The following is a 25374-nucleotide window of genomic DNA, read 5'->3' on the forward strand; positions in this document are numbered from 1 at the left end:
ATCAGCATGTACAGAGAACTCCTGAAACCCCGATTTTCAAAAAATGGTTCAAATGGCTCTGAGCACTATGGGACTCAACTGCTGAGGTCATTAGTCCCCTAGAACTTAGAACTAGTTAAACCTAACTAACCTAAGGACATCACAAACATCAATGCCCGAGGCAGGATTCGAACCTGCGACCGTAGCGGTCTTGCGGTTCCAGACTGCAGCGCCTTTAACCGCACGGCCACTTCGGCCGGCCCCGATTTTCAGGTACCAACTAAATTCACTGAGGATTCCGGTGACCAGACGAGGAGGAGGCTGTCGCCCACTTGATTTCCACCCATTGACAATGCAAAACAGCGACTAGAAGCTGTTGACACGTACCCTCCATCATAGGCTCAAACCTACGGTAATGGCGGCCATTCACACTGACCAAACCTGCCTCGGAGGCGACACTAATGTGTTTACGAGTATAGAGACGTGGTGGCGCTCATGCAGACATGACACCTCCACGGCGCTCTAGTTGCGCTAGATTTTGACCATGCTTTCGATCGCGCTGAACATAATTTCCTGCGTGCAGTTATGAACACATCGGTATACCGCGCAAGACGACATCTGTGCTTCGTTAGGTCCATGGGGCGGTCTTGAGGATTATGGTAAACGGCTATCGGCTCACCCCCGTCGGTGTCAACAGGTCCGTCAGGCAGGGTCTGCCATGTTATTCGCCATTACCCTCGAACAAGCTCTTCATGGACTGCGGAGACGTTTCGAAGGAGTTCGCCTCCGCTCCGTGACCTTTTGGTATGGTGCATACGCCGACGATGTGATGTTCTTAGCACGAACTGGTGACGAAATACAAACGGCGCTTTCCTGGCTACAACAGTATGGAGCGGTGGCAGGCAGTGTGATAAACCTCCGGAAATCACGCTACATGGAGGTGGGACGTGACATGCGTGCAGAACTGGATGTACCCCTGACAAAGGTCCCAATGCTCAAATGTTTAGGGATATCGCTCCATCCACAAATACAACGCATGGCGGCCTTTACGTATCGTAAGGTCTTACGACGACTCCGTATAGAGGCTCGCCTCAATAAATTCAGATCGTTGGACATTTTTCAACTCGCTCAATACGTCATGTGTACATGGCTTCTCACCTTAACCATTACGCCCACATATTAACGATGACCGACGCGATGGCTTCTAGGATACAGGCAGTGCTTGGACACGTGGTGAACGCTGGTGCCGTTTTCAAGATTCGTTTTGTTACTGTTACTTCACCCTTCCGCAAAGAAGGTGCTGGACTCACCCACGCCAAGCACAGAGCGGTGGCGCTGTACCCTCGCTCAATGTGGCGACTCTGGCCTTCACCAACATTCCTGGCCTCCTGACAGCAGAGGTGGCCCCACACAAGCTTTGCCTACCGGTACCTGTTCTACATTTATCGCCCTAGCTATAAAATACAGCTAAATGTTGGAGGTTACACCGGAGACACGGATTCCGACAGCAAAGACATTATAGTGTTCTCCAACGCTGGAACCCGACTAACGACAGTGTACGATGGCACCTCACAGTCGACTGGACGCAGGTTTGGCGAGCCATCCATGCGATCGACGTGGTATATGGTCACTAACGTGAAAATTCCGACCCGACAAAGGCTACATGCCATTCACCTAACTGACGGCCCTATGTGCCCCAGTTCGACGGTAGAGACGGACGAGCACAGATTGAACTGTCGCTCTGCACGCGAGTGCTGGAAACTGATCCGCCAGGTACTGGCTTTCCTGCTACGCCGCCCGTATGTTTCGATTATAACCCTGGACTACTTTCATCCCGATGCTGTCTATTTCCCGATGATCCGGATGAATGCGGTCAATTGGGTACGCGGAATAGCGATACACTACATGTACCACGACGGCGAAAAGGAAATCCTCGATTTGTGGCAATACATGATAGACGAGTTCCTGGTGTTAACGAACAGAACGGAATACCGGAACCTTTTTGCCAAATATTTGGGACCGTCATTCGTGGACCCACCACCCAGCTCGGGTGTGGCGTGTGTGAGAAGAAATTGACCTTCAGAAATGATGTTTTCACGATTCCCCTACGGTAACAGAAACAGTCTCTGACTGTGTGCAGCGGCCCCGGACGCTCCCACGGTTGATGTCTGGTGATGGCCACTGCAATGACGACCGCCTGTTACTGGCCGCCCGCTTTGATTAGGTGATCCCCAAGTTGGACCTTTTAGTTCACGTTTCCGGCTTAATTTTTGGCGTATGGCTCCCTTGTTTTTGTTACTTCTTACATAAAACGAATGAATAAATAAATAAGTAAATAAAAATGTGCTCGTGCGCTCATGTGGTGGGAGGGGAGAGACATCGTGGCTAGGCCTAGGAATTCGACTCCTACCCGCCTTACCTTCTCCACACTGCCACTGACTCTGCTACTATATAAAAAAAAAAAGAAAAAAAGAGACAAAAAATCGGATAGAGAGTCTGCCACCTAAGTGGGAGACCCCGGGTTCGAGTCCCGATTGGGGCACACATTTTAATCTTTCCCCGTTGATATTTATCAAAGCCTGTAAGTAGATAATAGTCTGCTTTTCATTGTAATGTAATTCATTTAGAATAATCCGGCCAAGTCGCTTGTTAGTCTCAATATGGCGATATGTCGCGCTGATCACTCAGCTACGGAGGTGGACCAGTTTAATAATGATTTGATAAATTTTGTCGGTTTTCTTTTCGGTTAAGTTTACAGACTCTAATTAATAACTTAAATTTCTCGTGAATAAAACTTTCATAAGATGTCAGTGACATCGGTTAAGCTCCTTTTTAAATGATTAATGATACAGGACAAATCCTAAATACATTGACGGAAAAAAATCGCAACACCGAGAGGCATTTGTACAGCATAAACGATAATTGATAGATATGTTTCTACATCTGAAAGTTGATGTTCGTAGCGCCACTATGAGGATGCAAATTGGAGTTGCTTTAAATACACTCCGTAAGGGTTTTGAGCATTAGTTACGTTTGAGATTGGACGTGGTGAGTTCATGTTAGTCAGGAATGCTTTTAAGGTGCAAAGACGCCATTATCAACACTTTAGTGCATTTGAACGAGTCGTGTAATAGGACTATGAGAAGCTGGATGTTCCTTGTGCGATATTCCAGAAAGACTTGGCAAGAATTAGCCACTGTACATGATTGCTAGAAGCGTTGGTCACGAGAATGTACGGTCGCAAGAAGACCGGGCTCCAGACGGACACCAGCCACTACCGAAAGGGGAGACCATCGCATTCGGCTCATTGTTCTGCCACATCGTTCTGAATCTGCAGCAGCAATTTGAGCAGCAGTTCGCACCACATTGACCCAACGATCTGTTAAAAATCGGTTACTTCAAGGACAGCACTGAGCGAGACGGACTGTAGCGTGTATTCCACTGACGCCAAGTCACCACTGTTTGCGACTTTAGTGGCCTCAAGCGAGAACTATTTGGAGGATGGGGTGGAGAACTGCTGTGTTTTGTTTTTTCTGATGAAATCTGGTTCTGCCTCGTTTACAGTGACGGCTGTGTGTTCGTTAGAGGGAGGCCAGCTGATTGCCTACAACCAACATGTCTGCGTGATAGACACACTTGACCTATACCTTGAGTTATAGTCTCGGACGTGATTTGGTATGACAGCAGAACTCTCGTCCTGACTCCACATTCGCAGGTAAATCTAGTGATTAGATCTGTTGTGCCGTCATTCATGAACTGCGTTACAGGGGGTGTTACCAAAAAGACATCTCTCGCCCACATACCGCTGTTGTAGCCCAAAATCTCTACAGAGTGTCAACGTGTTGCAATATTAACCGTCCTTGTACTGAGCGACCTAGTTCAACCGGCACGTAACTCCATCCCACAAACTGAAACCTGACACCTGCAGAATCCAATGTAAGCACGTTTTCATGTTTGGTCTCTACATTCTGGAGGATACCGAGGTTACTAAGGTACCAGCACTTTACATTTCCAATGGCTTATCTCGCACTTACATTGGAATGTGTTAATGCAATGTTAATCACTTAAGTATCACACCTAGAGAAATGTATTCCTGAAACTTTACTGCTCTACATTACATATTTTTTGGTGTAGCGGTTTCTTTTATTCAGTGTATTTAATAATAGACATCATGTTACAGATATAAGGTTGGTACATTTGTATAGTATCAGGACTCTTTGCATATCATGCTCTGTAGATGGAGGCAATTGTATTCAGTAGATCACATCATGTTCAGAGTGCAAGTGTGAGTTGCTACTTTTGGACAAGTTGAAGAAATAAAAACAAATATAAGAACAAAATTAAATAAAAGGCAATATCCATTAACTAAAGTATTCATTAAGAGAGATATAGGCCTCTCAGATTTAGGTGCAGCATTTTTAGTTCAGATATTCCCAGGGAAGCCTACAAAGTGCTTTCATTTTTTGCTGTGCTGGGTGCTTTTGAAGTGTCTGTATCTGGAACTATATATTTTGAATTTAGTAATATAGTTGCATTGTATTGCACTTGTGTGATACAAAATAAATTAGTTAGGATCAAGTAGTTCTCTCTACATGAAATGCAATCTATTTCTTGTCGAAATAGAGCAAAAGACATCATGGTGCATCAGATCAACATCAGAGTTAAGTGTATTGCGATTAATGGATTCAGAATGTTCAGTGGATATCAGTTTGTCAGTTGAGATGATTGCTTAGTAATTCCATTGAAGTGTGTGTTGATTAGTTGAAAATGTGTCCTGTAATTCTATCAAGACAAAAGGTAGCTTGCGTAATATCATGCATAACTCAGTGTTAATTATCAGTTTTCAACATGATTCTCAATTTCTACTCATTGTACAGCATTTAATTTTTAAATAATATAGTAATTTTATGCTACATAATAAAACAGTGTCCTTTGTCAATCCAAAATGCTGGGCTTTTCCAACTGATGTTCCATCAGGTGGTGTTTTCCATACATGATAAACCAAGAGTATTATGTCTAATCTATTTCATTGATGTTTTCGTGTTTCATACATGTTTCTCTTTTGTAAGTATTTTAATCCTGTTTTTTTTTTGCGGAAGTATAATGATTTCTTTTACAGGTTCTTTGATGAGATCGTTATTAAAGTTTGTTATATACGTATTCCATCATATTCTCATTTTCAGTGATAGTCACATTTTTATGGACAATGCATATAAGCTTTTATGGTCACAAAACTGTATGACTGTAAGCATATTAACGAAATATTTAATTGTAATTCACTTTAGAGTACTTCTGTAGATTATCATTGTAGACTTCATTAAGTACATGAAATTTATTTTAAGTATCAAATTTATTTCGCTTTATTTTCCTGTAACTGATATTGAAAAGCATACTTCTTAATTTTTTATCTTGCAGGCGCGAAGTATTCCGCTTAAAAAGCGGTGTTGACTGAAATGTCATTGTCTTTTCATACGTAATCAGTGTGTATAGATTCAAAAGTTTACGTTAGTAAATGTGCAGAACTATGTATGTATGCATCAGTATTTTTGTATGTGTGTATTTTTTAACATCTGTACTTCACAATGATAAAAAATATTTCATTTATGAGAATGTAATTCTAAAATGTATCGGTTATTTAGCTCAGATCCACTTACCTCGTCTAGCAAATCACTCGAAATATGGTAGTGATGGTCGGCAGTGTACATTACAGTGAAAGGAATCAGAATCAAGCAAATAAAAGTGTATAACCATAAATGTGCAAAATCGTGCATAGGTCGGTTGATGTATACCAGGTACAGCGTGTGTGCATCTGTAGGTGTGCGTGTGTTGTGAGTTTGTGTGCGCTTGCGTGTACGTGAGTGCCCCTACAATACTCGTCATGGGATTACCTTTTGACTTCACTGACAATTGGAGGCAACCTGCTTCGCCCCCCTTTTGTGATCTTATCACCTACATCCCTCCCCATCGCCACTTTCTCTTAATCATAGCTTCCTTCCGCAGCTGAGGATACACAAATACATAATTGGTCTGTATTGTATGCACATGAATGTACATTGCATTCCCTGCTCGCTGGATTTATCTAATGAATCTTCAAATCCTTAATAAGAATTCCCTTTGTTGTTGGCAAACCATAATATATTTTGCGTTCTGCAGAAAGTGGATGCTTTAGGAAGTTTCAGCGTTATCTTTGGATCTTTAGTTAATATACATTGCAGTATCGTTTCCAATAAGGAGACTCTACTTTAACCAGCATTATGTTATTAGGGAGTTCTTAAACCGGATTAGGTGGCTATCAGATGTTTTACCATCTTGATTTTCTTTAATAAAAAATATCCCATGTGAGATATAATGAAATGTACTGTATAGCATAAGAATTAATGTTATGAGACAACGTTAGGGTTCTTAGTGAGGGACGAAATTCTGTCAGAAATTATGCATCCAATCAGCCACTAAATGTTGAAAAATAATATTTATTTTTATCCAACATAGCTTGCGAACAAGCTAATATGTATTTTGTAGTGACAACAGGAATGAGATTAGAAACAAGAATGTGCTACAGTAACTGGGTAAACATGGATAACTGAACTGGAAAGTTAGTGACCATGTGCTGTATGTTGTCTTCGATGTGCTCTGGAAGCTGAGGTTTTCGATCCATGTTTGTGGCCAGACCTGGCAGCCGCATTTATTCTCTTCCTTTCCTTTCCTCCATGTCTTGTTGCTGTAGATTTTACCGACGAACTTGACTTCGATGCTGCTTTTCGCGCACCTGCACTTTTCCTCGTCTCGAAGAGGCAGATGTCGATATCAGGAGAATTCCCTGCACCACCGGAACTGACTGATCCATCATCAGATCCACCTTGCCCACTGCTGGAGACACCTAATCCATCAGAGCTACCAGTTGTTCCACCTGAACCATCTGTAGTTGCATCAGAACCTGATGATCCTGTGATGTCATCACTAGATTCATTAGAATTAGTAGTGGAGTCATCTGACCCATGAGAACTGCCGCTTGAACCCTCTGTAGTGAAACCAGAACTTGAAGAACCGCTGGATCCATCATCAGATGAACTAGAGTCATCTGTAGACCCACTAGAGCTGCCAGTAGAGTCATGTGATCCACTGGAGCTGCCTGTAGATCCGCTTGAACCATCTGTACTCCCACCAGAACTTGATGATTCAGTGGATCCACCACTGGAACCAGTAGATCCCGCTGTTGTCCCAGAAGAACCGCCAGTAGAGTCGTCTGATCCACCAGAGCTGCCTGTAGACCCACCCGAACCTTGTGTGCTACCACTAGGGTTGTCTGATCCACCAGAGCTACCTGTAGATCCACTTGATCCTTCTGTAGTTGAGCCAGAACTTGAAGATCCGGTCGTTCCATCATTAGATGCACCAGAGCCATCAGTCGATCCAGTAGAACCGCCAGTAGAGTCGTCTGATCCACCAGAGCTGCCTGTAGACCCACCTGAACCTTGTGTGCTACCACTAGGGTTGTCTGATCCACCAGAGCTACCTGTAGATCCACTTGATCCTTCTGTAGTCGATCCAGAACTTGAAGATCCGGTCGTTCCATCATTAGATGCACCAGAGCCATCAGTCGATCCAGAAGAACCGCCAGTAGAGTCGTCTGATCCACCAGAGCTGCCTGTAGACCCACCTGAACCATGTGTACTACCACTAGAGTCGTCTGCTCCACCAGAGCTACCTGTAGATCCGCTTGAACCCTCTGTAGTCGAGCCAGAACTTGAAGATCCGGTCGTTCCATCATTAGATGCACCAGAGCCATTAGTCGATCCAGAAGAACCGCCAGTAGAGTCATCTGATCCACCAGAGCTGCCTGTAGACCCACCTGAACCCTCTGTAGTCGAGCCAGAACTTGAAGACCCGGTCGTCCCGTCATTAGATGCACCAGAGCCATCTGTATACCCAGCAGAACTGCCAGTAGAGCCTCCTGATCCACCAGAGGCGCCTGTCGATCCGCCTGAACCTTCTGTAGTCTCACCAGAATTTGAAGATCCGGAGGTTCCATCATTAGATGCACTAGAACCATCAGTGGACCCAGTAGAACTGCCAGTAGAGTCTTCTGATCCACCAGAGCCGCCTGCAGATCCGCTTGAACCACCAGTAGTCACACCAGAACCTGAAGATTCCGTGGATCCGTCAGTAGAGCCACTCTGGCCATTTGCAGAGCCAGTAGAGTCATCTGCTCCACCAGTGGTTGCACTTGACCCACCTGAACTGTCAGCTGAGCCGCCAGACCCATAGGAACCACCTGAGCTACTTGTTCCTCCTGATCCACCTGCTGATCCGCCTGGTATTAGAAAGCCCGGGAAAAAAATCTCCTGCAGAAATAACAGACAGTCAACATTCCTAGCACTGCACAGTTCACTTCATACTACACTATAATCTACAAAACAGCATAAGTAAGGGAGCAGAAGTTGTCCGTTATAACTGTAAATGAACAGTAATACTGACCAAGGAAGGCACCCTATTACTTAACGCTCAATTCTTTTCTGGAAGCAGCAATGGTGTAGCGTTATAGAGCTATCACAACGTAATTGTAGCATAATTGTTTCGTCAGTTTTGTTATTGACGTTTTCTTTTGCTAAGAGGGATCTTCAACGAGGGCAACGACCAATATTTTGTCAATAACTATTGAAATACACAAATCAAAAAAAGTTTTGCATCGCTTTGGTTCCGAGAGTTACGGAACCTGTACAGAAAATTGGAATAGAGATCAACATAAACATCATTTCCGCCCTTTTTATTGTTTATGAAAACCATACATTGCATGTTGTACCACCATACAGCGAGACCTTCAGAGGTGATGGTGCAGACTGCTGTACACACCGGTACCCCTAATACCCAGTAGCACGTCTCTTGCACTGATGGATGCCTGTATTCGTCGTGGCATACTATCCACTATTTTATCAAGGCACTGTTGGTCCACATTGTCCCACTCCTCATTGGCAATTCGGCGTAGATACTTCAGAGTGCTTAGTGGATCACGTCGTTCATAAACTGTCCTTTTCAATCTGTTCAGGCATGTTCGATAGGGCTTATGGCTGGAGAACATGCTGGCCGCTCTAATCGAACGATTTCGTTATCCTGAAGGAAGTCATTCACTAGATGTGCACGGTGAGGGCGCGAATTGTCCATGAAGACGAATGCCTCGTTAGTATGCTGCCGAGCTGGTTGCATTATCGGTAGGAGGATGGCATTCACGTATTGTACAACCGTTACGGCGCCTTCCATCACCACCAGCGGCGTACGTCGGCCCCATATTATGCCACCCCAAAACAGCAGGGAACCTCCACCCTGCAGCACTCGCTGGACAGCGTGTCTAAGGCATTCAGCCTGACCGGGTTGCCTCCAAACACGTCTCCGACGATTGTATAGTTGAAGGCATAGGCGACACTCATCGGTGAAGAGAACGTGAAGCCAATCCTGAATGGTTCATTCGGCATGTTGTTGGGCCCACCTGCACCGCGCTGCATGGTGTCGCGTTTGCAAAGATGGACCCTGCCACTGACGTCGGGAGTGAAGTTGCGCATCATTCAGCCTATAGCGCACAGTTTTAGTCGTAACACGACGTCCTGTGGCTGCACGAGAAGCATTATTCAACACGGTGGCGTTGCTGTCAGGGTTCCTCCGAGCCATAATCCGAGATAGCGGTCATCCGCTGCAGTAGTAGCCTTTGGGCGGCTTGAGCGAGGCATGTCATCGGCAGTTCCTATCTTTCTGTATCTCCTCCATGTCAGACCAACATCGCTTTGGCTCACTCAGAAACGCCTGGACATTTCGCTTGTTGAGAGCTCTTCCTGGCACAAAGTAACAATGCGGACATGATCGAATCGCGGTATTGACCGTCTAGGCATGGTTAAACTACAGACAACACGAGCCGTGTACCTCCTTCGTTGTGGTATGACTGGAACTCGTCGGCTGTCGGACCCCCTCAATCTAATAGGCTTTGCTCATGTGTGGTTGCTTACATCTTTGGACCGGTTTAGTGACATCTATGAACAGTCAAAGGGACTGTGCCGGTGATACAATATCCATAGCCAACGTCTATCTTCAGCAGTTATGGGAACCGGGGTTATGCAAAACTTTTTTGATGTATGTGTGAGTAGTACTATTTCAGTTATAATAACCATATTGTAATTTAAGTTGCTTTGAGATATTTTTTGTTCGTGTTAGATAACTTTTCATGCTGAATTCAATGTGAATTAATCTAGCACAAAAATTTCAGAATAATGAGCTGTACTTTTGGTGGGAGTTTCTTTCTAACTATATTTTGCTCATTTTTTAGTTTTGTGTAAATCCTATGTACTGTAAGTAATGAAATGATGTATTTGTGTACTCTATTATTTAAGGGATATAAGTGATTACAGCTCTCGTGTGTTGCACTAGTATCACAATGCGCACTGATCGATGGGCAGTGGTTGTGAATTTGTGACACAAATGGTAAAGCAGTCACAATTTACACCACAAGCAAGGTTGCTTACCGTAATCGTAGGGCACACGGCGTTGCAGAATTCCGTTACGCCGTTCTCTTGTCGCTGCTGGCGGGATTGTTGGGCAGCGAGTGGGAGCGGCATCGCCGAACGTACGCTGCGGTGCTTCTTCAGGGCGTGAGCAGAGCGGCTACCGGCTGTAACACGTGACAGCCCATGTTATTCAGACCAGAGGCAATGGGGTTTTCACCACTGTCGTACACGTATGTGGTGTGGATGCAGACATTCTCCAGTCCAAGTACAACTGAACCCTCAACCTTTTGCGTACGTCCACAGAGAAACAGTGGTAGTTCATGTGCTTGTGTGTGTGTGTGTGTGTGTGTGTGTGTGTGTGTGTGTGTTTGTGTCTGTCTGTGGGAGAGAGGGAGAAACACTGGTCTTTACAAACTTCAAGTCACAGGAGGCTGTACTGGCAACGTGTAACTTCAGCAGTACATCATCCCATTGTTTACGCTGTGTGCATAAAGAACACTGCTAAAGATTTTTTTGGTCTGTATCAGAGAATATACTTTTGCACTGTGTAGCTGGAGTCAGCCCAAACAATTAATGCCAGGTAAGTCTCTCATGCAACACCCAGTACCAACAGAAAGCACCGGGTTGTTTCCCATTGCTAACAAAATTATTTTTAAATCGCAATTTTAGGTGTCCATTCGATAGAGCGCTCTCAAATTAGTATAGTCCGATATTCATTTTCTCCATATGTACTAAAAGGAACAGTAAAACACGAAGAATAAACAGCAATCCAGTAGCGAATAAGTAGAGTTGAATGCTTGGCTGTAGTAGTTAGAGTAGGCCAGGGGGTTTCTTTCGGTGCTGGTTATTTTTGGAGTTATAATGTCTCAGTTAATACGTTGCGCTAAAACAAATGTCGCACTAGACCGCTCTATCGAATGGACTCGTCAAATTCCGCTGCAAATATTGTTTTGTTTGTAATGGGAAACACAACAACGCTTTCCGTCGACACTGATAGATGTGACAGGCAGTATTTTGTTTTTTGACTTTAGCTACGCTATGCAAAAACGAAATGACAAATATCTGCTGAAACACCAGAGAAAATGAGCCTGGCCGCTCTTAGGAGGGATACCCTGTGTACATCCTTCAAGGTGCCTCTACTTGGAGCAGTCGCATATATAATGGGGTGGGGCAGGGGAGTCGTAGACCCAAACACTTCCCCCTTCCAAAGAAGCGTATACTTAAAGCTGCTGTATTTTTACCCATATCAATTTCCAAATTTCTCTGCACACTTCTTGAGGATGAACTAGGATGAAAATTAAGTTGCGAAAATGACAAGAATTCTAGAAGTTTACAAGCCATATGTTTTCTAGTTCCTTTACTGAGGACCTGCCCACGCGTGTGGACTCATAGTGTGGTTGCAGAAAAATATCCAGGTAGGCAATGGCACTCTTTCACAGGGGGACCATACCTCTTCCAACAAAAAATCCAGCATTGTTTGAGGACCCCCATATAGAACTGTCAGAACCCGCAAATTACTGTAATAAATTTAAAATTATATCACCACATTCCTTCACAATTACTAAGATCCTTGGGGGAACCGGGCGTAATAGAATTATTCCACGTGGTCTGCAACTTCAGGAAGATCGTAATAACTGCATGTAGACCGGACCTGATGGTATGAATACTACCTAAACATATTAAATCATGGTGGCAAAGTAATGAGACGAATTATTCACAGAAGAATGGAAAGCTGGTAGAGGCTGATCTTGGGGATGATCATTTCGGGTTCAGAAGAAACTTAGGTATACGAGCCCATTTGAGCCTACGACTTATGTTAGAGGGCAGGTTGAAGAAAGGCAATATACATTTATATCATTTGCAGATTTAGAGAAATCTTTTGATTGTGTAGCGTGGACTACACTTTTTGAAATTTTGAAAGTAGCTGGCGTAAAACACATGGATCGAAAGTTTATTTATAACTTGCACAGAAACCGTTGAAGCACGTGAAAGGAAGCCATAACTGGGAAGGGAGTCAAAGAAGATTGGAGCTTATTCAAGACGTTATTCTATCCGTACACGGAGCAAGCAGTGAAGAAAACCAAAGATTAATTAGGAGAAGTAATTGAAGTTTAGAAAGAAACAAAAAATTCAGACTTCGCAATGACATTGTCATTTTGTCAGGGACGGCAAAAGATTTAGAAGAGCAGCTGAACAGAATGGATAGTGTCTTGAAAAGACATTATGAGATTATCATCAACAACAATAATGGGATGTAATGGAAAAAATGGCCCTGAGCACTATGGGACTCAACTGCTGTGGTCATAAGTCCCCTAGAACTTAGAACTAATTAAACCTAACTAACCTAAGGACATCACACACATCCATGCCCGAGGCAGGATTCAAACCTGCGACCGTAGCGGTCGTGCGGTTCCAGACTGTAGCGCCTTTAACCGCTCGGCCACTCCGGCCGGCGGATGTAATGGAGTTAAGTAATGGACGCTATGGGAATTAGATTAGGCAACGAGAAACTAGAAGTAGTGTACGAGTTTCGCTATCTGGACAGTAAAATAACTGTGATGATGGATGAAACAAAGACGATATTAATTGCAGAATGGAAATAACAAGGTAAGCATTTCTATAAAAAGAGGAATTATTTAGCATATAATATCAATTTACATACTCCTGACATTGTACCAGCAGGGTGGCGACCTGCAGTAATGTGGACTCTGAAGAAACTTTCAAATGCGAAGATTGCAAGTAAAACATTTAATAGCACGAGTATGTTGCAAGCTTCGGATCTTACGCTTCATAATATTATATCATCTTTTTCCTCAGTATTGTAAGTTGTTTCACGTCACATGCATCTATGTCATTCAGTACTCACAGTCGGCGCATTAGTATCATGTTTGTACATAGTATTTCTTTGTAAGGGACAAAAGTGGCAGCACCGATCGTAAGAGGTTCGAAATCATTTGATAGAGCTAACCGATTTCGGTCACTATAGTCTTCAAGACTAATGTAATAAAAGCACGTATTAGAACTTCAAGATGGCGCCAGTACAGAAGAACATAGCAACTAGAAAACAAATTTTGAATTCAAACTGCTACATCGTACATTCTACATACCTTGCAGCTTTTGACTAAATAATTCATTCTGCACAGGATGTGCACTGTCTGAGAACTTCTTGTCAGTTTAAAACGAGCTGCCAGGTCAGGAATCTAACCTGAACCTCGACTTCACAGGAGGTGTCGAGAGTCACTGCGATACGTAGCTTCACAGCATTATTATCTCTTCGGTCATCACCTCGTTATCATCAATTAAATTCTACACTGTTGCACAGTATTTTTTCCTGTATGTTTAGAGATCCATCACAGCACTAAATGCAAGGAAGGAGGGTCAGCATACGCAAAGAAAAAGAACGAAATAGCTATGACATGTAAAAGTCTGAAGCAGTTGATACGAAAACTATGTTGTTTACACAGTAGTGTAGCACAAAAACCACGAACTGAAGACCTTTGGTGCGACAGTTCAACTGGTTTGACTGAACGTAACCAGGTACAGTTTGTTCAGTTTCTCGTCGAAGAAGACAGTTGGGGTAGTTAACTAGGAGGGACAGTTGTGAGACATCATCTACTGGCCAAACTGCGAAGGATATCTGTTGGCAAACAAAAGTCAGGAAGTGATTTGGAATGTAGCAAAATCCCTGTCTGCTACCTGCTCTGTAGGATAGCTTTCATTTCCGAATGCAATTATAAGCCATTGTTGTCCTCCTGTGTAAACTTCTATGTTGTGCGAGCCAGCTAGAAAGCTTGCACTGCTGCAGAAAATAACAGATCACCTCACTATAACAAGAAAGAAAGAGCCGTTAGCTGTGCAGTCGTTGACAGTATTGTATATTGTCTGCAGTTATAATGCAGAGTAAATGGACTGACTGCATTGCCTATTTGGAAGTGCATATTGCATTATGAAATATACTGCATTATAGTTAGGGGATAAATTCCCAAGTAACAGCACCACACAGAATGTGTGCATTTTCCTTCCCTGCTCGCAAGAGCAGCTCTGCAAATGGAACGCTGCACTCACATCCCCTACAATATTACTGCTCTGTGTGGTCACACTGCGAGTTGCAACCACATCGCCTACGTCCCTGTGCTCACATATAAATTCCAGACCTTTGACTGTTGGTATTTGTGTCGTGCCTTCTGTTACGCGCTTTGTCTAAGTATCGTCACATTCTATGAATAGCGTTTTTTACTTGTTGCCATTTTTATGTCCTTTCCTCAATTTATAGAAAGCTAATATATTTAATAGCATTTTGTTACATAAATCGTGAAATTATTTGTGCTGCAGTGCTATAAAATGTGCATGGTATTATTAATGAAATAAATTGTTCTACGGCACTATGATACTAGCTCGCAGAGCTAAGACCAGTTGTTGTGGCATGAAGGGTGAGCAATAAAAAAGACAATTATAGTAGGTTTCTGTTCTTACCATGCTTATGAATGCTTCGTGCTGAGGGATTAGATCGCCCAGAAGACCCGCTGAAACCACTGCAGAAGGTTTGACAAGTGAATTCCTGAAAAGAAATGTATAGGGGCACAGTAATGAATCTTGAAGGTTAGATGAAAATTCTACTACATTCTTAGATTCTGAACACTACAATGAAACCTTAAGCTCTCAGCTACAGTGGAGTTGCCTGATAACATTACAACTGTGACCCAAATCCTGGATCATTGTATTACGTGGACCACATGCTACCAGTTGTGCATTTTAACCACCCATTTTGGATAACTAAAATTGAATTCAACGCATTGAAATGTTTTAAATGTTTCTGGTTTCCTTGTTACCACTTTGAGATGAATAAGTTAACACAGGACAGGAATTCGTGGCGGGGCACATCAAACCAATCAGAAGACTGATGACTAAAAAAAGAAAAGTATTTACTTCTAATATCGGCCTCGCTGATCCAAAATGAAAGGTCGTATGACCCTAAGGCTGGGGCCAGTCACTTAACTGGAAAGGTGTCCTGTCCTTGGACACTGTGGCTCCTTCCATGTTTAGTATAGGTGACAGGAAGAAAGCACCCGTAGTTCGTTGTATCTTCTTTGTATTGCCGAAGACTCAGAGTAGGAATATAAGAGATGAAATCTACTGCCAGCGAAAGACTCATTTATATGGTACTAAACGAGTGGTGTACGTAACTTTCTGATCAGACGAACGAATAACTGTCAACTGTGTGTCTGACCCCATGAGACGGTCCGGAGAGGCATAAGGTGCTCGCGTGTTACGCCCTTTTTTGGTTCTGCGAGAAACGATCGTGTCCAACACCCATTACATTTCCTTAGGTTTAGGCATTTCTAGCTTCTCTTCGTTGACGTACACTGTGCTGACGCAAAACTTCAACTCAAGACTGTTGACCTTATCATCATTGTGAATTTTCCTCGTCTTTCAATTTTTTACTGCCAGTTCAGGATGGTCACGAGGAGAAGAAGTGGATAACGGAATAAAACATGCAGTGTGCCATTTAAACAGACATACTGCTGTACATTACTTCATAAAAAACAAAGCTGTAAGGCAGGAGTCATGCAGGTTAATGTCACCATGGTAGTTTAAACGACATCCGTTTCACAATTTTTTACTTTTGTTCTCTATCTAAAAATTATTTAGAGTGGTCAGACACATAGGACATCGTGCATATTCAGCCACTGGAAAGAAATCACAACACCAACTAGAGGTTGTGCGACGTTGATGAGTGTTGGTATGCGTCTATATACTTCTAACAGATGATATATATTCACATTCCACGCCAGTTGCATAAGGATGGTGCTAGTAGCGCCACTATGAGGATGCAAATCAGATTTGCTTTAAATACACGCTGTAACGGTCGTGAGTTACCCTAGAGGCCGGATGTTGCGAATTGATGTCAGTAAAATATACCCTTAAGACGAGATAGACGCCATATTAGGTTTGAAGGAGCTCGCGCAATATGGCTACGAGATGCAGGATGTCCGTTCTGCGTTATTGCAGGGAGACTTGGCAGGAATGTAGCAACTGCACACGATTACTGCCACCGGTGGTCACGATACTGTACGGCCGCAAGAAGACTGGCTCCGGACGGCCACGTGACACCACTGAGAAAGAAAACATCGTATTCGAGCTATGACTCTGTTGCATGGTACTGCACTCGGAGCAGCAATCTGAGCAGGGGTTGGTACCACAGTAACACAACGAATTGTTACAAGTCGGTTACTTCGAGGACAACTTCGAGACAGACATCCTGTAGCGTGTACTCCACTAACCACAAAGCACCGCCGTTTTCGACTTCAGTGGTGTAAAGTGGGAGCTTACTGGAGGTCAGAGTGGAGGTCCGTTGTGCTTTCCGATGAAAATTGGTTTTGCCTCGATGGCACTGATGGTCGTGTGTTCGTAAGAAGGAGGCCTGCAACCAAACTGTCTGTGTGCTAGACACACATCACCTCTATCTTGAGTTATGATCTAGGGTGTGATTTCGTGTGACAGCAGGAGCACTCTCGCGATTGTTCGAAGCGTCCTGCTTACAAAACTGTACGACAGTTTTGCGATTCGACCTGTTGCGCTGCCATTCATGCATCAATTCAGGGGGTGTTTTCCAACAGGATAACGCTCGACCGAATATAGCTGTTGTAACGCAACACGCTCGACAGTGTGTCGACACGTTACCTTGGCTTGCTTGACCACCAGATCTATCTCGAATTTCGCATGTATGGGACATCATCGGACGACAACTCCGACGTCATACACAAGCTGGATTATCCATCTCTTTATTCACCGATACAAAGTGCAACAGGCGTCGAACTCTTTCCTAGAAACTTTGTGTTGTGATATTTTTCGGTCAGTGTACATTGGACTACAGAGCAACAGATCCCTTTGGAAAGTCTGCGGTAGATTTAAATTCACGGGAATTGGTGTTTACACAGGAAAAATTATTGGTGATAGTGGAAGACTGTGGATACAGTGAATGTGGAGGAATGAGATGATTACACATTTTGTAATCTTAAATTTGCCTATGAAATACAGATTAAAATGAGGGAAGCGCTCACCTGTCCATTGCCCATACCCTGCCCGAGGCTGTTGCACAGGTTCTCGCAGACTTCGCTGTTGGACGTCTCGCTCTGGCGGCTGGCCGCTCCGTGGTGCACTGATGAGCGCTGCGCAGCGCCATGCTTCTTAGCGTGGCCGGCGCGCCCGATGCCTGTAACACACAGTTGATAGTCCGTGGCTGCTGCTCTCTGCTAACTGCCGTACGCGCTGTGGCCCTTGCCGTGCGAGCCGAGTGGCTTACAAGGTACGAGGAATAAGTGCATATATACGTAGAGTAGAAACGACGATATTTACGAGGTAACAAAGTGGTATGAAGGGAGATAAGACGAATAATTTTATATAGGACATTTGTAGTCTATCAAGTCGGTGAAGTACTCGAAGCTGGTGTACAAAATCAAACGATGCTCGCGGACGAGTCGCTAGCGTTTCTGGCTCTGGATCACGGGGTCCCTCGTTCGATTCCCAGCAGGTTTGGGGATTTTCCCCGACCGAGGACTGGGTGTTTGTCTGTCCTCATCATTTCATCATCATCTCATTATCATTCGAGACATGAAAAGACTGGAAATGGAAAGATTGGGAACTTGTATGAGTGCTGATGACCACGAAGTTTAGCGCCCCACAAACCAACATCATCACGACCGATGCTACAGCGTATGGCCGTCACGCGAGATTTTCGTGTTCCCTCGTTCTCTAAACACAAGCTATTACTCCTAGAGTACGGTATCACGTTCGATACCACGCTATGGGCTTCGAAATCTGGCAATGGAATTGCATGTTTCCATCAGATGCTCATAGCGGTCGCGCAGTGGTGCTTGCCCACTGGGCCATGCCTCCAACGGCACAATACTACGAACACCCTCTGCTGCCACGACATAGTACGGCTTGCGGCAGACACACTGCCCACACGCACTTGGAAACTCTTCGCTACAACACCATCGTTCGTGCCTACCTCAGAGACTTTCATCGTTATTGCTGTTGTAATAATTGGACTCTGTTTACTGCTGCATTTTTTGTTCAAATGGCTCTGAGCACTATGGGACTCAACTTCTGAAGTCATAGTCCCCTAGAACTTAGAACTAGTTAAACCTAACTAACCTAAGGACATCACACACATCCATGCCCGAGGCAGGATTCGAACCTGCGACCGTAGCCGTCTCGCGGTTCCACATTGCAGTGCCTAGAACCGCACGGCCACTTCGGCCAGCTGCATTTTTTGTAATTAGTCTTTGTACGGCAGGAGAAATACATGTTACGTAAATCGTCTCTTTACTGTGTTAACTTGTCCGCTTGACCGTTGCTGCTCCTGTTCAGTTTTTCCTACAACGACAGAGATGGCACCACTCTACAGCCCAGTTTTCCTTACCACTGTGTACGAGGTCGTATAGACATAGATAAATACCCAGTACGACTCTTCTTCACGGAAATTTAATTTATTTTTTGCTGGAGGCCACAGTTTTTGAGCAAGAAAGTGACCTTCCAATACACCCTTCACAATCCTGCACCCTCCACCCCCTCCTCTGCCCCCACACCTATAAATATTTTCGGTGCATTTTTCATGACACTCCATCCTCACGCAGTACAAAAGCATGCCACTATACAAATTATTTCCGATGTTCGAGATTTTTGATCTTCACTGTCTCGGTCAAATAAAAAAAAAAAACATCCATTTATCTCATAGCTCAAGCATTTAATACCAAACAGTGGCTGTATTAACTGATAAATTTTAACGTCGATGAAAGTTTCACTACCAAACCTCGTATATAGCAAGACAGATATGATATATATTTCAATTTGGTTATGTTTTTTAAACGTTGGGAACATACAACAATAATATATTCCTGAATATCTTACTATCTACACCTACATTTAAATGTGCGACGTATGTCCATAAAGTAACTTCCGTTTGTATTTCATTCCGCGGCTGTACTAGAATCGCTATTCGGCGCATGCTCGGTAATTGGTTCAAATCACATAGAAGGACATGTCACTATTTTGAGTTCTCTGTGTGTTGTCCATGCTCCAAAATTCTTGTAACTCCTGAGATTAGATCAGTAATTCGTTTTCTGAATGTGTCGACATTCATAAACAAATTGGCAAGCTTTACGAAGATAACACAATGAGTGATTCAACTGTAAGAAGGTGGTCCGACAGTTCAGTGAAGGTCGTGACCAAGTTAACTACTAAGAATGAATTGGGAGTCAATGTTTAACTAACGAGGAATTGGGCCTCGCAAAATAAAACCTTAAGTTTATAGCCTTTGATCTTTCTAAGAACTTCCCACAAATTTCAAAACCACTTCTTTATTAAATTATTTCTGAAAATAGATTTCTGGAATTGTGTGTACTTCGGCTGCCAGAATCTATCACACAGCAACATAAAAATTAGCGTCTGGGAAGTACACTTGGCTTTTTGACACATTACCACAGAGATGACGATAATTCTGTGAGCACGGTACTGACCGGAAGCTAGGCTTGGGTCGCTTACGGTACACCTCAGTCGAAACGATTATTGATGAGATGGAGGCATACTGCGTGACCAGTAAAGACTGAGGTCGAGCAAATCGTGTCTGACAGCGGTGGCGGCAGCGTTTTATGACGAAGTCCTACAAAACCTTGTGGAACGCTATGACTAGTGCCTGCAAAATGGTGGGAGATTTGTAGAAAGTAAGTTCAAGTTTTTATAATTTTTCCCTTAAACAGTTTTTCTGTATCTGTGCTCTTTTATGTGTTTGTTATCAAAAGGAATTTACTTTCTGAGCACAGCTCGTACGCTCCACAAGCCGTCTTACCGTATGTGGCAGTTGACAAGGTGTGGACCAGCGCGATACTGACTTGCTCAATTTGTGAAGCTCTTTCTCTGTACAGCATACAAGTGCTAAGAAATAAAATTGTAGTGAATTTCTTAACTAAAATACTTTATATGTATGGAACATAGGCAGAATATCTTACCAAAAATTGATTGAGGCCGTGATGGATTCAGGAACCCAGGAGGTGCGATGCTAGTGCACATGCTGGCGCAGTCGCTCGTCTGGACAAAAGAATTGTGCACAGACATATGAAGTGTGTTTCCAAATTTTAAAAATCTATTATCTGATGCGGCTAACTGACCTGGCTATGAAATGTATATAGTGTGGTAATCTTGTACTACGTAAATGGGACTCACACAAAAATAGTTTTTTAGGTTGACGTAATATTTATCTGAATTCCTAACACAGAATAAACGGTGCGTTCTGGCACGTAGATTCGTATTATTTCAATGATATCCCTATTTTCGGCAGAAGGTCTAATATTGTTCATTAGCAGGTTACCTCTTTCCTCTAGTATAGCATGAAATAATTAATAACTTTTGCAGATTAGTTGGCATAATATTTTTTATTTGATGTGATGTGAGGAACAAGCATCTAATGTTTATCTATGAATTTTTGATACCATGCGTCAAGACGGAAATTAGTAGTTAAAGATTAGTGTCCACCGACTTCAAATATTGCCTTTTCGACACCAAAGACCAGCACATGAGATTGGTACACAATGCAAATCGGGGCAAACAAAAATTGATTTATGGTATCGTGACACTGCATCTATTATATGAGGAAATCAATGGGTGATACATATAAAAGAGGAGAGAAGGTTTTAAGGAGCACTCTAATGAGAAGGAAGGACAGTTTAGTAGGGTAACTATTAAAGTACCCGGAAGAAAAGCTAGAGGGCAAAGAAAATTATCATTAGATGTCTATAATATGCTAAACAAATTATCAGCGATGTTGTTTGTAAGACGTATGTGCATTTGAAAGCGATATCGAGAACAAATTGGAAGACAATGTGAAACCAATCGCAAAACTGCTTAGGTAGAAGAAAGAAACAGAAAAACAAAAGAAAACTGCCGTTTTGCTATATTACGCCAGTGCCTGGAGACGTGGGCTGGAGATTGAGTGAAAAATAAAAATATCTGCAAACTACGAAACATGGTGTCACTTTACTCGTATGCTCTTAGGATCTTTATCTACACGGCAGCGACCATCGCACACGAGTTCTCATGGACCGTAAAACACTATCTTGTTGTAGACTGATAGCGTGTGTTACATCGTACATGAGTCTCTCGATGGCTAAGCAAATGTGTCCATGGTTACATATCTCCTGCAAAATAGCCGGAGCAAGGAGCAGTACCTCTCAGTTCCAGTGAAGCCAAGGAGCTTGCTCCACGAATTTGCTAACTCTTTGGGCGACGGCCACAGTTCAGGCATCACCCTCTTACCGGATGCTTGGTGCTACAGTCTAGCGTAAAGAGGTAAAATGACGTCTCGTATTGCATAACCGCATAGCCAGACCCTTACCTGCCGGGCGTGGACGAATCCTGAAACACAGAAGAATGTACGTGTAAGATAAAAAGTTATTCAGCAATGTCAAGAAGTGGTTACAGTGTACAGCATGAGTTATATCTAGGAAATGAAACATCAGTTACTTTAATTGTTTAGGTGAGTGATGGAGAGCCTAGTATTTAGTTCATAAACGTAAATATTTGCTTATTGTCAAAGATGAGTAACACACAGTGAAATTATAAGAAGCGAATCTAAAATAACAATTTGCTTATGCTGACCATTTTCGCAGCAGCTGTACATAAATTACAGTAGATCGAAAGAGAAACGCCTTTTGCATGCTTCACACAAAGTTTTTTCATTTACCTCATGCAGTCAGACGAGTTTCACCTTAGTTACAAGGCAAATGTGACCAAAAAGAAAAGTGCAAACTTTCAACCAGTTTGTCACCAGACAGACTTAAAAACAATTAATCAGACACTGGTCTACCACCCACTGACGATGCTTTGTAAGTAAGTAGAAACGCATCTGGGTGCACAAGGTAAATAATGTAAAAAACACAATGTGCAACATGCAAGAGGCTTTTCCTCTTGAACTGCTGTAATTCAAATTCAGAATATACCACAGTTTCCTCGACGTTTGGGTAATGGAATCACTTGTAAGGAGATGCTTTAGTAGCTCTTGATAAACAATAGCGTATGACACAGTTACATAAAAACGTATAGGAATTCCAATTACTGCAGTACGAGGTATTCAAGACAACGAATGTAAGTTTGCTGTGAGTGGTTTTTCAACTTAATCCCTACTAATACGTCCTACAATTAAGGTGGGAGGTGTGCTTACAACTCGACAGAACTCAGTTCTTCCCTATTAAGATCTGTGTTTGGCGACTTATAGGTAGTCTCCCGTCCATGGAGCCTCAGCGCGGTGCTAACTTAAAGTGCAGGTACTTCACCACCAGAGCGTCTCAAACCGACGTGTTGCGTGTGGTGGCGCGTACATGATGCTCCAATATGAGTTAAACCTACTATTACACTCTCGGATGAAGTATGGGAAGCATTACTGTCGGTATACCTCCACGTTACTCCGAACTTCTCTATTTTTTCCATTACGATCATTACGCTAATCCAGCTTCGCAAGAATCCCAAACTGATGAATAATACTCGAGAATTGATTTAATGAGGGCTTTTTAACCCACTTCCAGCGTGGGTGAATTACACTTGCCTAGAATATTTCTGACAGCCTCTCCCACGGCTAGAAATTTGTGATAGTTCCAGCTCGAATGTCAACATACACATACTCCCAGTTGCTTAACTCCTGTGACTAGCTGCTGAGTATTTAGTCAAACTATATCAGGTCCATTCGTCTATTCATTCGCATTACATCACTTTTTTGGGTTTAGAAAAATCTGCTATGTGCTAAGTATTCATTCTCTTCTTCGTGCGTATCACAGAAATTTTGTGAAAAAGTAACCCCCTTGTTACCGCTGAGTCGTCTTGCAGAAGCCTCACAAAGCTGAAAATATTGTCTGAACAGTTTAAGTCATCCAACACTTCCTTGAGATACACCAGAGACTAATGTTGATTGTGACAGTGATTTTCAATTAATAACAACATTCTGCGTTCTGTTAACCAGGAGTTGTCTAATAAAATTACGAGTTTTTCCCTTGGAGGGGTGTTGCGAAAATGTATCGAAACCTTTCGAAAGCCAAAATACACAGATTCAGCATGAACTCATATACGTACAATTTTAATTATTTAAAACGCTATACATATTTTCATAAATTGTTTCTGTCCACAGGCAGTCCGCTAGCGAATCAGAGCGTCTCCTTCTCGGCAACAATTGCAATATGAAGAACTCAACGGTGAACAGAATCAAACTATAAAGAATATAGTGGGAGGATGACAGTCACTGTAACATACCATTTTTTAAATGTTAAAACCCATCTTAAATCACTTCCAAATGGCCACAATGTCGGCACGCTTCAGTAGAAATGCTGTACAGAACAAATGAACAATTTGTGCAAAAAAAGTTTCACTGAAAAAACTGAGAGATAAAAGAGAAAGCTAGTTAACTTCTCGATATGCAACAGATACTAGACGACAATTTTCTCACAGATCAAAATGTATGTAAACATTCCCTTTGAATAACAATCGGTGAAATTCCGAAATGATTGCATCCAAGAAGTAAAACGAATCGTGCAGAAATTTTGCTACAATCAAATTGCCTTGTGAGAACCTGTATGTAGTTAACTACGTAGCCTTCCCAGCCAAACTCATGCAATTCTAAGAGTAGATCTACATGAACAGTTGAAATTACATACAGTGGATTTGTTGATTTAATGAAAGGATTTAGTAAGAACAGTGCAACAAGAAGAACACTGTACACACTTCCCTCTCACCGAAAAGGCAAGCCTTTTGGAGAAATGACTTACCACAACAGGCGACGATGGCTAACAAGACTAGAGCCTTCACCGCCATGATGCCACTGGTGATGGCTGTTGGCTGAGCATCCGTTTATATAGAGGCACAGAGGTTCACGTGCGACAGCCATGTTGCAAAACTTTCCACCTTACGTAAGTTATTTGCAACTAGTAGTTTCGTTAGGGAGCTGTCGTTTTCCAAGGTCTCCGATACGGACGCTCTGACAATACTGCCTTTGAAGGATCGCATCTTTTAAGGAAACGATAATTGTGGAGTCGCGAAAGAAAAAGTGCAGATGCTCTTGAAGTGTCTATGCACATTTATGATATTTATGCCCGTGTATCATTGAGTAACCTTTAATTACTGTACTTGGAGACTTTGTTTTCAGGAAACGACACGTAACTGATAAGAAATACTTCGTGCCAAGTGCACGTTATGTTTAGTGAATATTATGTATTCACAGCCTAATACCTGGTTTCCTTTCCGTGCCGATGTGTGCGGTCATGTAATGTTACGTAAATCCTGAGGTTTGAATGTAAACATGTAGAAGATCTCTGCTGACACTATCATGGACAAGACATTTAACACAGAGATGAAAACATCATCACTTAATGAAGCTGATAATGTAACTTACGATATCTCAGTTCTAATTTCTACAGTTCATCGTTGGTTCAGAGTGGACGAACACATCTTCACGTGGAAAGAAGAGGAAACAATACAGAATTTTAGAAAGGTGGTGATGAGACATTCGTGGAATACAGATAACTACTGCATTCTGATGAAACTTTTTTTTATGACAGCGCGAAAGTGGAAAATGAAACATATTTAGAATTCTAAATGACGTTATAAAATTTGTGGTGGTGACTATTTTGAGGCGAGGTGCTACAAATGAAAGAAGAAAAGGCCGAAAGTATGTATTGTACGACACTGTGGAACAGCTAATTTCACGGTCGGCTAAATGGTAAATTTGAACATCTAGCGATGAGGAGACAAATTAGATTATTCGTCAGAGACTGCCAAATATGTCTGGAGCATCAACTAGACAGAAGTAGAGACGAAGTTACCAGAGAGAAACGAAAGATTCACGGAATGAAGTAGGTCTGAAGATATG

The 25374-nt window shown here is 42.8% G+C and overlaps 1 protein-coding gene across 1 annotated transcript; it reads right to left on the reverse strand.

Annotated features, from left to right (window-relative positions):
* Positions 1-6429: 6429 nt before the first annotated feature.
* On the reverse strand, positions 6430-24339 carry LOC126203164 (uncharacterized transmembrane protein DDB_G0289901-like). The gene is made up of 7 exons (XM_049937406.1): positions 24275-24339; positions 21859-21878; positions 20477-20555; positions 17528-17679; positions 14940-15024; positions 10485-10630; positions 6430-8321 (listed from the first exon to the last, which is right to left on the reverse strand). The coding sequence occupies exons 1-7, from the start codon at positions 24318-24320 to the stop codon at positions 6573-6575; spliced, it is 2277 nt and encodes a 758-aa protein (XP_049793363.1). The 5' UTR covers positions 24321-24339; the 3' UTR covers positions 6430-6572.
* Between the last annotated feature and the right edge of the window lie 1035 nt (positions 24340-25374).

The sequence above is a fragment of the Schistocerca nitens genome, chromosome 9, assembly GCF_023898315.1.
Source record: "Schistocerca nitens isolate TAMUIC-IGC-003100 chromosome 9, iqSchNite1.1, whole genome shotgun sequence".
Taxonomy (NCBI): domain Eukaryota; kingdom Metazoa; phylum Arthropoda; class Insecta; order Orthoptera; family Acrididae; genus Schistocerca; species Schistocerca nitens.

What these genes read in the sequence shown, in the direction of transcription:
- LOC126203164 (XM_049937406.1), bottom strand. Translation starts at nt 24,320, where the DNA reads ATGGCGGTGAAGGCTCTAGTCTTGTTAGCCATCGTCGCCTGTTGTG. An exon ending in AGGGTATGGGCAATGGACAG is followed by an intron (nt 15,025 to 17,527) that starts GTGAGCGCTTCC and finishes ATTTCTTTTCAG; the next exon opens with GAATTCACTTGTCAAACCTT. An exon ending in CCGTGTGCCCTACGATTACG is followed by an intron (nt 8,322 to 10,484) that starts GTAAGCAACCTT and finishes TTATTTCTGCAG; the next exon opens with GAGATTTTTTTCCCGGGCTT.